Source organism: Molothrus ater, chromosome 11 (assembly GCF_012460135.2).
Source record: "Molothrus ater isolate BHLD 08-10-18 breed brown headed cowbird chromosome 11, BPBGC_Mater_1.1, whole genome shotgun sequence".
NCBI classification, from domain to species: domain Eukaryota; kingdom Metazoa; phylum Chordata; class Aves; order Passeriformes; family Icteridae; genus Molothrus; species Molothrus ater.
Genome location: NC_050488.2, coordinates 14,435,690 through 14,447,489, shown reverse-complemented (window position 1 = coordinate 14,447,489; position 11,800 = coordinate 14,435,690). Strand labels below are relative to the sequence as shown.

The window sequence follows — 11,800 nt, the reverse complement described above, 5'->3', positions numbered from 1 at the left end:
CACTGGAACTTCAAACTGTGAAAACACAGAAGATACTTTTTTAGGAGGAAAAAAAATCCAGGAAACATGATGACTCAACATAACCACATCTGGGGCTGTAAAGGCTGCTGCTCATTATTCTGATTAGAAAATAATATTAAGTGTGAACCCTAAGTAACAGAAGATCCTTTGCACAGAAGGAAAATGCTGCAGAAGTGACAAAGGCACTGCTCAAAACCAGGTACCAGCCCCCCGTAGGATGGGAAGCTCTGAACCTACAGGGCTGACTCATGATGCTGAGGGACAGTGACAGAATTTGACCACATCCAATTCTCTGAAATTAGTTCACATAGGCACCAATACAGATAATGTTTTCCTTTAATAGCGAAGGATTTTATAATGAAGCAGAAACATATAATATATTCCATGCAACCAACCTCATTTATTGAAAAGTCCTAATTTTATTGCCTTGTTTAGTAACATGTTTGTTCAACAAACTAATCTTTTTCATGAAGCAAAGCACAACTTTTTCTTATAAATAGTATAAATTATTTTATTTACAGAAACTTGTTACAAAACAAATAGACTATATATTTATTTTTCTTTTAAATATCCAAAGTAATTTTTCTATCCCATGACATTTGTTCATGTACTATACAGCAGCCAACACAGAGTTCAGCTGATCAGATGCTCTTGATTATGTATACAAATTATCAAACTATTCACACATTTTACACAGGAGATTGCTTTTAGAACCAGGCTCAACACCGAGCAAGATGCTTCCAAGGCCTACATTCACATTGACATTATGTAGTGCTCATTTCAAAATTATCTTTAAAACATAAAATATCTTGCACAAAAGGTAAAAATGATTATTTTCTGCTGAACAGTGAAACATTTAAGAATCTTTCTAAGCCCAATTCCCTCCTCCAGGACAGAATGAGTAAAAGACGAGAGATTCCTTGGCAAGAGAACTCTTACAGGAAGACAACTGCCTTAGAAATGTCATTTGGAAATCACATCTTTATTTTTTTCATGGTTTTAAGAGGTACTTACTAGGGGTTTTTTCTTTGTTTTGGAATACCAACAATTTGGAACATTTTCTAAATTATTTGACTAATGAATATTGCTCCCCCCCTTCCCAAAATAAGACAATTAAATAAACTGCTGGTTAAAACCATATTTCAAACCCTTGGCATTATACTAAATATGAGTTATCAATGGGATTGTTCCAACAGAAGGTATTCAAATTAAAAGATTTTACAAAAGCTACCAGCATAATTTGCTTTCTTTTGTGTACCCATCTCATTAATTTCAGATATATAGATATATGCACGTGTGTGTATATACACACACACACACACACACATATATATTATATATAGGTGGAAAAAGCAAGCTCCAAAATTTCAACTGAACATTCAAGTCTTTTAAGGAGAAGCTGTCTAAACAGTCCAAGCTTAAAACTAGTTATATCAGGCACTTTCAGTTTTTCCGTTAGTTTTAAACCACATGAGACCCACACGGATGCGCACGCACACACACGCACACGAACACTAAAAAAAGAGAAGCAGTGTGTCACTTAGCTATGGATCTGCTGGGAGTCAGGCAACTGAGAAGCAATCAATGCCACATCAACCACGAGGGCTCTGGGCTCGGCCATCCTCGGCGTGGATCCACCCACTCCCAGGACAGGGAAAAGGGACACAGCTTTCACAAAACGGAGGCATCCCTTACATTGCAAAGTAGGCATGTTAACTATTGGCTTGGCAGTGAACCACTTCAAATTATAAAAAGGTATTTGCTTTTTTTTTTTTTAATTAATTAATAAATAAATACTAGATGATCTCAATTGTACCAAAACTGGATATAAGAAAAAAAGACCTGTGCAAAAATACATATTTAAATATGTACAATCAATTAACAAAATATGTCTTCTGAAATAGGGATACTTCAATATTTATAATAGAACAAGAAATTCCAAAATAAAGATACAAAAGTATGTTTTTTTTTTCTTGTATAATTCTTTGTTCATCATTGCAGCAATTTTTTAGGTTAAGAAAACTGCAGGAGTCATAACGAGAAGTTGGAAAGACTATAAAAACTGTATCTCTTAAATTAATACCAAAATCTGTCTAGAAACAACCCAGCCACTGCAAATTCAATTTTGCAAGGAAAATTAATTTTAAGCTTCCTTAATTATTTACAGCAAGAGCTATGTGACAATAAAAGCTTCAGGAACAATGTTCTGCTTACAACCAAGATCTAGAACATAATATTTAGAGCAGGTCTAGGGCAGGCAGAATTTATGCTCGGACTCTTTGCTCCAGTGGCTCAAGCCCACATGGTGCAGGTGGCTGCACCCACTGGCTCTGGAGGAGCAGCCATCAGGAATTCACTTTGTACACATCTGCATGCTACTGAAGGAGCACAAATTTGCCATTTTGCTTTCAGATCAACAGAACCTTAAAAACCAGAGGACAGTTCAATCACAAACTCGCCAGCGCCCAATCTTACCAAATTTCTGTTTCCTTTACCTTTGTTTCTACCAAGAGTCAAATTGCACTTGTGACTGATGCTATCCTGAAGTGGAAGCTCTGCCCCAGGGACTTTCATCAGAGCATGGATTTCTCTCCAAACGTGCAGGATTTATTACACTTGGATTTCTTTTTGTAGCATTTCACTTTGGTTCCTTTTATTAAACCAATTGCAGTTCTAACAATCCTTTCAACAGGGCATCCTATTAAATACGAATACTTTTGTTCCTGAAAAGTTGTCTACTGTTTTTTTTTTTTTAAAGTTTGCATAATAAGTCTCTAGTACATTGCTTTCTCAGTGTGATCTTTTGTATCAATTCAAAGCTAAAGTGTCTGCATAGAGGCTTCTTGTTGTTTTGCTGTATAACAATGATTTCATAGGAAGTTCAGGAGAAACTGAAAGCATTGTTAGGTAAACAACTAAGCAACTGCTACTCAGAGTGGCTTTGGATTCCCTGATGTACTTACTACTTGCCACCAGAATGGGGAGAAGGCTGGGCTACGTGAACAGCTGGACAGGCTCAGATTGTCTCTTCTCAGCAATAGCTGATGCCCCTTTAAGGCAGAAAATAAAAATCTTCTTTGTTAGGATTTCATCTTCCTTTGCTTTGCCCCCTTAATAAAGTTTAGTCAGTTTTGAGCCTTTACCTGATGTTTAAAAACTTAACAAAAACATCCAGATGAGTCAAACCATAATACAATGAGCCCTTTGGCGGAATTAATTTTTGAGGTGTTTTAAGCAAGACAAAATACTTCATAAAAATTGGCTGGGTTATACAAAACTGTAAAGCCCCCCACGCTCATAAAGCCTGGGTGGGCCTGGGATGACTGTGATGCACAAACCAGTGCTTCACAGTGAACTCTGCTGTCAAATTGGCATTTATTCCCGAATTTTGACTAAAACCAAAAAAATCTTACTGAGTGGTAGAAGACATCACACATCAAGAATTCTGTTACACAAACAAGGCAGAAAGAAACTGACTTTTATGGTTGTTAAAAAAGATTTAAATATTTTAAAAACTCATTTTTAAAAGGGCTGATTTTATCTGCTGGAAGAGGAAGACAAATCCAGCCTAATTTCATCAATACAGTTCTTCTTTTAAAAAAAACAAAGGCCTGTGGTATACAGTATAGGTCAATAAATAGGTTCTTTGGGCATAGAGTTTTAGAGGTTATTTGCCTTTGTCTGTTTGATATTTTTGGAATTTTTAAAGAACAAAATTAACTTTTCTTCCACAATAAAATCTCATTCAAAAGAATAGAAAATAGCTTTTGTATCACACAAATACGGAATTTTTATACTTGTTTTCTGAGCAGTGGCCTCAAACAAGTTTTTCTGGTTTTGTTGGGTTTGTTTTGTTTTAAACTCCTGATAGCTTCTTATCCCAAATTACCTGCAAAAGGCTGGGCAAAACAGACTATTTTTTGAATTGTGCTATTTTTTATATTCCATTAAAGGAACATTGCTATAAAAAACACTAAAGCCATATTCCCTTCTTGAGGGCTTCTTTCCATTGTGCCTCACACATTTTTCCCCTTGTCACGGGGTCCTCTCCATTGAGGGTGTCTGTCTGGTTAGCTATCACCTACAAAAGACACCATCAGTATAAAAATAAGTCCACAGTAATGTTTATTTCCCCCCAGAAAACATTCGTTTGCCCAGCCAAACTATGTCAAATAGTGGCAAGATGATGTACTCCTGTAAGGAAAATCTCACAGATTTGTAGCAAACAGTCCAGACCACTGTTAACACTGATAAGAGCAATTATGTGGCTGAACTTCATCCAGTGTCCACTTCTAGTATATTCACTGCTACAGACATGGCTTCAGGGAAATTCCTTGTTTAAGTGACAGTCCAGTAGATTTCCACACCTGAGGACCATGGGAAGTTGGGAAAACTCAAGGCATCTTGGAGTCCAGAAATCCAGATGGAGGTTTTGCTTGTAGTGAAAACTGTCCAGTTTGTTTCTCACCTCGGTGCCTTCAGCTATCAGGGACGGGCCTTCGGCTTGGGGGCAAGAAAAGAGAGAACCATCAGTGCAGGCACTGAAAACAAACTAAGTTTGTGGCTAACAAGAGCAAATTTGAGGGAAAATCTCAGGCACAAAGCAACCTTGATAACCTGAGGTTGGTCTCTCTGAGACTTGAAAATCCTCAGCTAAACCTCTTCCAAGCTGTAATGCTTTCAAGCATGCTTTCCTTCTTAGTTCACTCAAATCATATTTCTTTTTTACTTATATTGCATAGTTGAAATAGTAATTATTAGGTAAGTCCAAAAATAAATTCAGCCATCTGAAGGCTTTTTTTCTTAAGTAAACACACAAAAAGGTGAAAATCTTCCTCTGTGGCTGAAACTGAAAATTAAGAAACCACTCTCAAAAAGTTCTTACCGACCTCCTGGCTCTCCAGCTACAGTGATTTCAGTTTTTAGCAGCAGAGAAAACAAAGTTTCTTGGATTTTTGATCCTGAATACACTACTTTTCCAGCGAGATTTGTTTAAAAAAAAAAAATCAAAACCCCAAACTAATTTTTAAAATGAGATCTTACATACTCACGAGATCTGCTTCCTTTATAGCATATCTATTTGCCTTACCCACTAAAAAGGTTTATTATCTGATTTATTACATTTAATCTCATTATTACTAAGAAGTTAGTCAATGACATCTTGGGATAATAGGCTTATTTTATCACAGTATCACAGTTCTGTTATCAGCATCATTATGTTCCACTTTGTAGAATGTTTATTCCTGACACAGAAACAAGGAGTCAGGCTGAGGCACATAGCTCAGTTCCATGGCAGGCTGGCAAGATTCTTTTTTAAAATTATGGTTTAAAAATAAGAGGAATTAATTTTATCTGAAAGCAATTCACAGGCAACAGCATCTAAGGAATTTGAAATATCCCATTTAAGGTTTTTCTTTCCTAAAGTAAAGCTTTTTTATTTAGAACATTTATAAAAGTCTTGAATAAATGTACCATAAAAACACTCAAAATGAGTACTGGACAAAAAGAAGAACTACCTTTTACTCCAGCAGGACCTGGAACTGGCTATCTATTTAATATTAAAGAGAAGACATGAATTATAAGCATGTGAGGAGGCATTTCATGCTGGCTCAGTTTGAGACAAGATTTCCTACCTGATGAAACAGAGAATTGTTCATCAGTCCTTGCGTCCCTGGGATTGCACCAGTGTGTTTTGCATGAACATTGTTCACCGATGTCAATTTGGCAACTTTGTTTGATTTGCTGCTGCTGCTGTTGATGCTGCTTGAACCAGGTGAGCACTTTCTTTTCTTTCCTATTAATTTGTCAAGGGAAGTATGTGAATGTGAAAAACTGCTGTGTGAATTTACAGTCAGCTCACTAGACTGATGAACAAAGGGCCCTAAGGAGAGCGTGGAGTCGCTGCTGTTCATCATCACACTCATTCTCTTTATGGATTCTGCAGGGCTCCCAGTTGGAGGACCCCTCCCTGATTGGTCATGTTTGAGGCTAACAGAGTTAGCTTTGCTAGTCATACAGTTGAGGCCAACGCTGTGGGACGAAGCTGTCACTGAGGGATGATAGGAGGTCCCAGAGTTTCCAGAGTTAACCACACAGTTTTTTCTAAAGGACTCTGTGGAATGAGAAGGTGCGAGCAGTGCGGAACTGTTTTTACGCTTCTTTCCTGAGCCGCCGCTGCTACTGACGCTGCCGGTGCTGTTACAGGTGCCACTGCCAGCAGGAGATTCCTTAGGTTTAAAAGATTTGCTGGATTTCATTTTCTGAGGTTTGCTGGCCATAGGTGAAGGTACAGAGGAAAGCACTGTAGGTGTTGAAGGGGAAGAAGACACTTGTCTTGATTGCATACTGCAGACGGGATCCACGGCGCCCAGAGCAGCGGGGTTGGCGTTGAGCGTTGTCCCGTGGGATGGTACCGATTTGCTGCTCAGGGACACGCAGGAAGGAGACACCAACGCTGGCGATGACATAACCGTGGTGGGCAAGAGGAACCCTGCTGCACTGACACCGTGCTGAGAAGCAGGCAGCAGGTTTGTCCGATGTGGGGCACGGACTGATGCTGTGGTACTGGATGCTGGAGGAATTTTCCTACAGGTGAACAAAAAAACAAAGATAAAACCCCACATAGTCACATTCTTCAGACTAATACCCACGTATCCTAATAATGCTACCTTAAAATGATTGTATCTTGGGGTTGATTAATGCCTCTGATTATGTTAAACTGATAGTTAATTGTTGCAAAAAATCTAAAGCACGGACCATTAACCTTCAGTCTGAACACAAGATTACTTTCTTTAACTAGAATCACAAGGTTCCATGTACTCCTACAACCACCAAGAAGAATCAGAATTCTTTCACTTCTACTCACTTCCACATCTGCGAATTAAGATGCTTCTCCAACATGAAGTCAAGTGCACATCGAATATGGTTCCACCGCTTGTCAAAGACGTAATAACCTCTTCCAATTTGCTGACTACCAAATGTGCAAAACTGAAAAGACATGATTTTTATTGGTGTTTTCTACTTTCAGTGACAACTCTCTGAATAATAATTTGTTTATGATAAATATGCTTTTAGATGTTTAAGTAGAAGATAAAAAAAATAAATTAAGAGTTTTTATGTCTATGGTCCAACAACAATTTTAAATTTTTGGCCTTGGTATATAGAGATAATTTTCTTGTCTTCTGATACTCCCATACTTAATAGAAGAAGTCAAAGTTGATTTTAATCAAATCCTTTGATTAAACAGAGAAGGTTAGCAGTATGTCTGTTTATGTATAAACATTATACACAGGGACACATATTTATGTAACATCTACTTCTGAGGATCTACCAGCTACCAGCTAGAAGTTTGTTTCTGAAAAGAATATAATTTGACATCCAGGGCAATAAATTTGATTTTAGTTATACTAACTAACTTTTGTTAAAATTTAAATATTAAAATACCTTACTGCTATCTTTAACATGTTGGTAACTTGAGTAAAAAACGTATGTGGGTGTGGACAGGGGAGTCCAATAAGAAAATTGCACCAAAAAGACACTGTTTACTTATTCCAAAACCACAGCCCTTTAGAGCAGTTAGCAATTTCAACTTTAGTATTCTGGCATTTTGTTTTCTTTTAGACTGGGGAAGTGAGCTATGAACACATTTTTTTAGCATGTTTATTTTGCAACTAGTTAAACCTTCTCTGCCTACTAGGCCACAAAATAATTTTCTCAAAATATAGGGAGGGGGAAAAAAAAGAAAAAAGAAAGAAAAAAAGTATCACACACCTCACAGAAAACTACCCCTAAAACCCCAAAGTAACTTGTTTACACAATTAGAGCCAGAGACAGACTGAGGTTAACTTTGCAAACGTACAGCGGCTGGTTGAGGATGATGACCTGAATAATGACAATCCAGTTTTTCAACAGGCTCTTCTTTTTCATCACATTCTCCCTCATCACTGGATAACCGAGATGCTGGCTCAGCTGCAGGCAAGGGAGGGTGTGGGGACTCGTGGACAGAAGGAGACTCACTGGGGGCATTTCCACTGTGCTGGGCTGGACAGCCTGGAGGCCTGGCAAGGCAAGCAGTAACCAGGTGTTATTGAACCCAGTACAGTTAAAAATTCCACCCTTTAAGTGTTTATTATTACTGAGAGAAAGAGATCTGCATTAACAGATCCCTGGTGTTGCCCACGGTCTTGCAGCCTGCCAAGGGCAAGCACAGAGTATGGTGGTACCCCTGGAAAAGCAGCGTTGCCCAATTGTTGCTCAACTGCTTCCACTGATTGCAAGTCAGCTTTTACTACTTCAAACAGTAGTTTTACTACTCCCTCCTCACCAGGAGTTGCCCTCAGCAGGTAATTGCTAATTGCAGACAGGCACCAGGCCTGCAGCAAACACACTGCCCCATCCAACAGATCCATATCGCTCCCTCATCAAGCTCCCAGTGTTCATTTCATACCACTGCATCTGCAGATTTTCCTTACCTTGGAAGACTGGGGGGGTGAGGTTTGGGTTTATTAGGTAATAAAGGCTTTGATTCTGTAAGAGTAACTCCATGAGAATTTTGGTGCAGCTCCTGGGAAGTTTTAGTAGGTGAGGGATGTGGTTCCCTGAGAGGGGGCATCTGCTGATGATGATCCGAATGTCGAAGAAGTTCCTTTTCCCTGGTTTTGCTTTTGTGCTCAGCTAACAACACATCAAATCGTTTTCTTCGACCCTGTACAGCCCTCCGCTGGGTTAAGGAATGTGTCTGCAGAACCAGGAATAAATCATTAATCCCAGGCTATGACATTTGTGGAAGTCAAACACTCAAAACATGTGTCAAGAGCTCCAAAACAGAGAAAATCATTACAGTCCTGGTTTAGTAAACAAATGGAAATACGACTTGGAAACAAACTTTAAAATTACTTGGTGGATGATTATATCCTTGTCTGATACAGAATAACAAACCCAGCAATTTGGTAAAAGGCTTCTTTCAAACTTCTTTTTAAAAACCAAACTGCCAAATTTTTAATAAGGTTAAGACTAGAACCAAAAATCATTTTTACATTGATATTTCAACCGCCAACTCCTGCAAAACCAAGAAGAGAAAATATTTACTTCCACTTCAAAAACTATTCAACAAAATAATGTTTAAAATCAGACTTTAATGGGAGACCTGAAAAATATTTAGAAAAGTACTGTGCTGCCTCCTATAAACTAATATATTCCTTGAAAACTAATGTAATCAAATAGATATTGAGGAATTCAAAACATCCAGCAGAATCCAGAGTCAGGGAGGACTCAAAGTTGAGTGTCCTGAACACTACAGACAGTAAGATGTGTATGTGTATAAATGGCAGCAATCTAAGTAAAGTGAAGTAAATGGGAGCTATTTTTCTGAATTGTTTAAGTCAACATAATACCTTTTTAATATGGCACAAAGGGTTTGATTTGGTTCTTTTTAGTAGGTAAAAAATTTTGTCACATAATTCAGACACAAATAGCAATTCCAAAAATTATTTTATGAGTAGTATATTCTAAGGACTTCCTGAGAAATTATTTTACTCTTTCTTTTTCACTTTTGATTTGCCTATTTCTCTTGTAAAATCTTGCAGCTTTTCCCTCCTCTATTAGCAAAACAATTTCCTCCCCACTGTAATTCCAAAAGGGCAATGTGTTCAAGTTCAGTTCCTCTGGGTCATTAGTGCCAGCTTCATGTACCTTTGTTCTGTAGGTGGTTTATTTACCAGACCTTTCCTAAACTGAGGGTAGAGCTGCTCTGCAGGAAAGTACCAAAATATTACACAAGTGCAGGGGATCTGGATTCTTGGTTCCTTGGGAGCAAGTGACAGCCCTCTGTCCCCCAAGGGTTTTGGAGCCAGAGGAAACATTTTGTCAGACTGAAAGTTTTTATGATTGTTTAATTTAGAGTTTGACCTCTAGGTGTGCTCCATGGCTCTTTCATGAGCTGGCTGCAGCAGTACAACCAGCAGCATTAGCATTTACACAAATTCCTACCAAGAACCTGCTGCAGACTGCTGGGGGAGAGGAAAGAGCGTGAGAAGGGAAGAGCTTGAATTATTGAAATCCTGCATAAGCAATATTTTCAATGCTTATGAGGAATTTTAAAATTCATGATCTACAACTGGAAGGTTACTCCCAAAAAGAAAAACACACCGCCCCTGCTACCTACATGTAGAGTGACACAGTTTGTTCCATGTCAACATCCATGTTTAAAGGGTTTATACAAAAATACAAATCTCCAGGTTACTTTGAGAAATGCTTTCTGAATAAATAATTAACTGAACTTCAAAAACAATTTCTTCTTGGTTCTGAGCAATATGTTTTGAGAGGTACCACTTACAGTGGTAATTACTAACAGCAAAAATTTGCAGTTCTCCGTTTTCTATCATGTTCCTCAAGAATTTGAATAAAAACTTCAGATAATCTTATCCTGATTCAGTTATCCTACCTTGCATGTTAAAGACCTAGTACAAGGTTTCCTGGTTTCCACATCAATGACACCACAGTATATATCAGGATCAAATTCTCTCTCTGTCAAAGATACAGTATTGAAAAGTTAGCAAAAGACATTTTGAAATATTAACATTTAGTTTCATCATAAAAATTAATCATATTGGAAACTTCTAAAATACGACACAGGCAAATGTACAAATAGAAATGCACAATAAAATTGTACAAATGAATTTTTCTACACTCTCAGCAAGCTTATGGTGTGCTGAAATACAGATCTCAAGTCCACAAACACCTGTAAGTGTCCTCAAAGGAGGATTTGATGCTCCCTGTTAGGAGCAGAGATCACCATTATGAATTGTGACAAACAAATGGTGGGATTTTGTTTGTTGGCTTTGGCATCAAGAACTTCTCTACCATTCTACTAACACTTAAAGTAATTGTGGTAAAAGGTATAAAGAGCAGACTGGGTTTGCATTTTTCAGTTTATCAGGTACTAGTTTTCTGTGTACATTTGGACCTTCCATATAGAAAGAAGGAAACTGAAACTAAAATCTTTGGAGATAGTAAGAGTGTAATTTTAAAACTGTCAGGACTGACAGGCATTTGAGATCTGTACAGGTTTCTGAAAGGAAACATCAATTTCAAGGTGTTTGCATCCTTAAAGTGTCTGCCAAATTATAGATTTAAATTATAATATTTAAAAACTCTTACTACAATTTACAGTATTACAGGAGTTTTAATTTACTTCTGGAACTTATTTCCATATACATATTTCTACTAAAAGGAATATAACTAATAATAATTTTAAAAAATTACCTGACAATCTTTTATGTAAAAATTTCCTATTATTCGTATTTTCTTCAGGTTTCTTTTCCAAAAATGGAGGCACAGAGAGAAGACCTTTACCATTCAGTATCTGTCCAGGGGAAGGCAAGGGTGGCTTTGGTATTGAGGGACAATTAAGGCCAGTCTTTATTGAGGAACTCACAGTAGTAGAACAAGTTGGACCAACAGCAGCTTTCAGTTGGGCACCATCTATCTTTGGATGAATCTTTTCCACTTTGACAGATGGAGTCATACTGTTATTTATGAAAAACAAAGACAGAAAAATTGGAAAAAAAATAAGCTAAAATATGGTATTATTTAACAACACTCTGATCTATTCCCAATATAAATGCAAACCTTCCTCCTACTATCTTTCTAATTTTCACATTTCTTATGATATCCATAATCTCTCCTGTCCTTTTTTCCCTGACACTTCAGAGTGTCCAGGGACTTCAGAAACCATTATTTCCATTCATGGACAGAGAGCATCACTGCAAACTGTCCAAAG

The 11,800-nt window shown here is 37.6% G+C and overlaps 1 protein-coding gene across 5 annotated transcripts in view; it reads right to left on the bottom strand.

Annotated features, from left to right (window-relative positions):
• Positions 1 to 339: 339 nt before the first annotated feature.
• The window catches only part of ATXN7 (ataxin 7), an 86,731-nt gene continuing 75,270 nt past the window's right edge, over positions 340 to 11,800 (bottom strand). For all 5 annotated transcript variants that reach the window (XM_036390839.2, XM_036390841.1, XM_036390837.2 and 2 more), the window contains 7 exons: positions 11,284 to 11,546; positions 10,463 to 10,545; positions 8,493 to 8,758; positions 7,880 to 8,078; positions 6,887 to 7,008; positions 5,655 to 6,606; positions 340 to 4,524 (listed from right to left, as the gene is read on the bottom strand). In XM_036390839.2, coding sequence (XP_036246732.1) covers positions 4,507 to 4,524; positions 5,655 to 6,606; positions 6,887 to 7,008; positions 7,880 to 8,078; positions 8,493 to 8,758; positions 10,463 to 10,545; positions 11,284 to 11,546 — 1,903 coding nt within the window. In that variant the 3' untranslated portion in view covers positions 340 to 4,506. The remainder of the gene's footprint in view (positions 4,525 to 5,654; positions 6,607 to 6,886; positions 7,009 to 7,879; positions 8,079 to 8,492; positions 8,759 to 10,462; positions 10,546 to 11,283; positions 11,547 to 11,800) is intronic.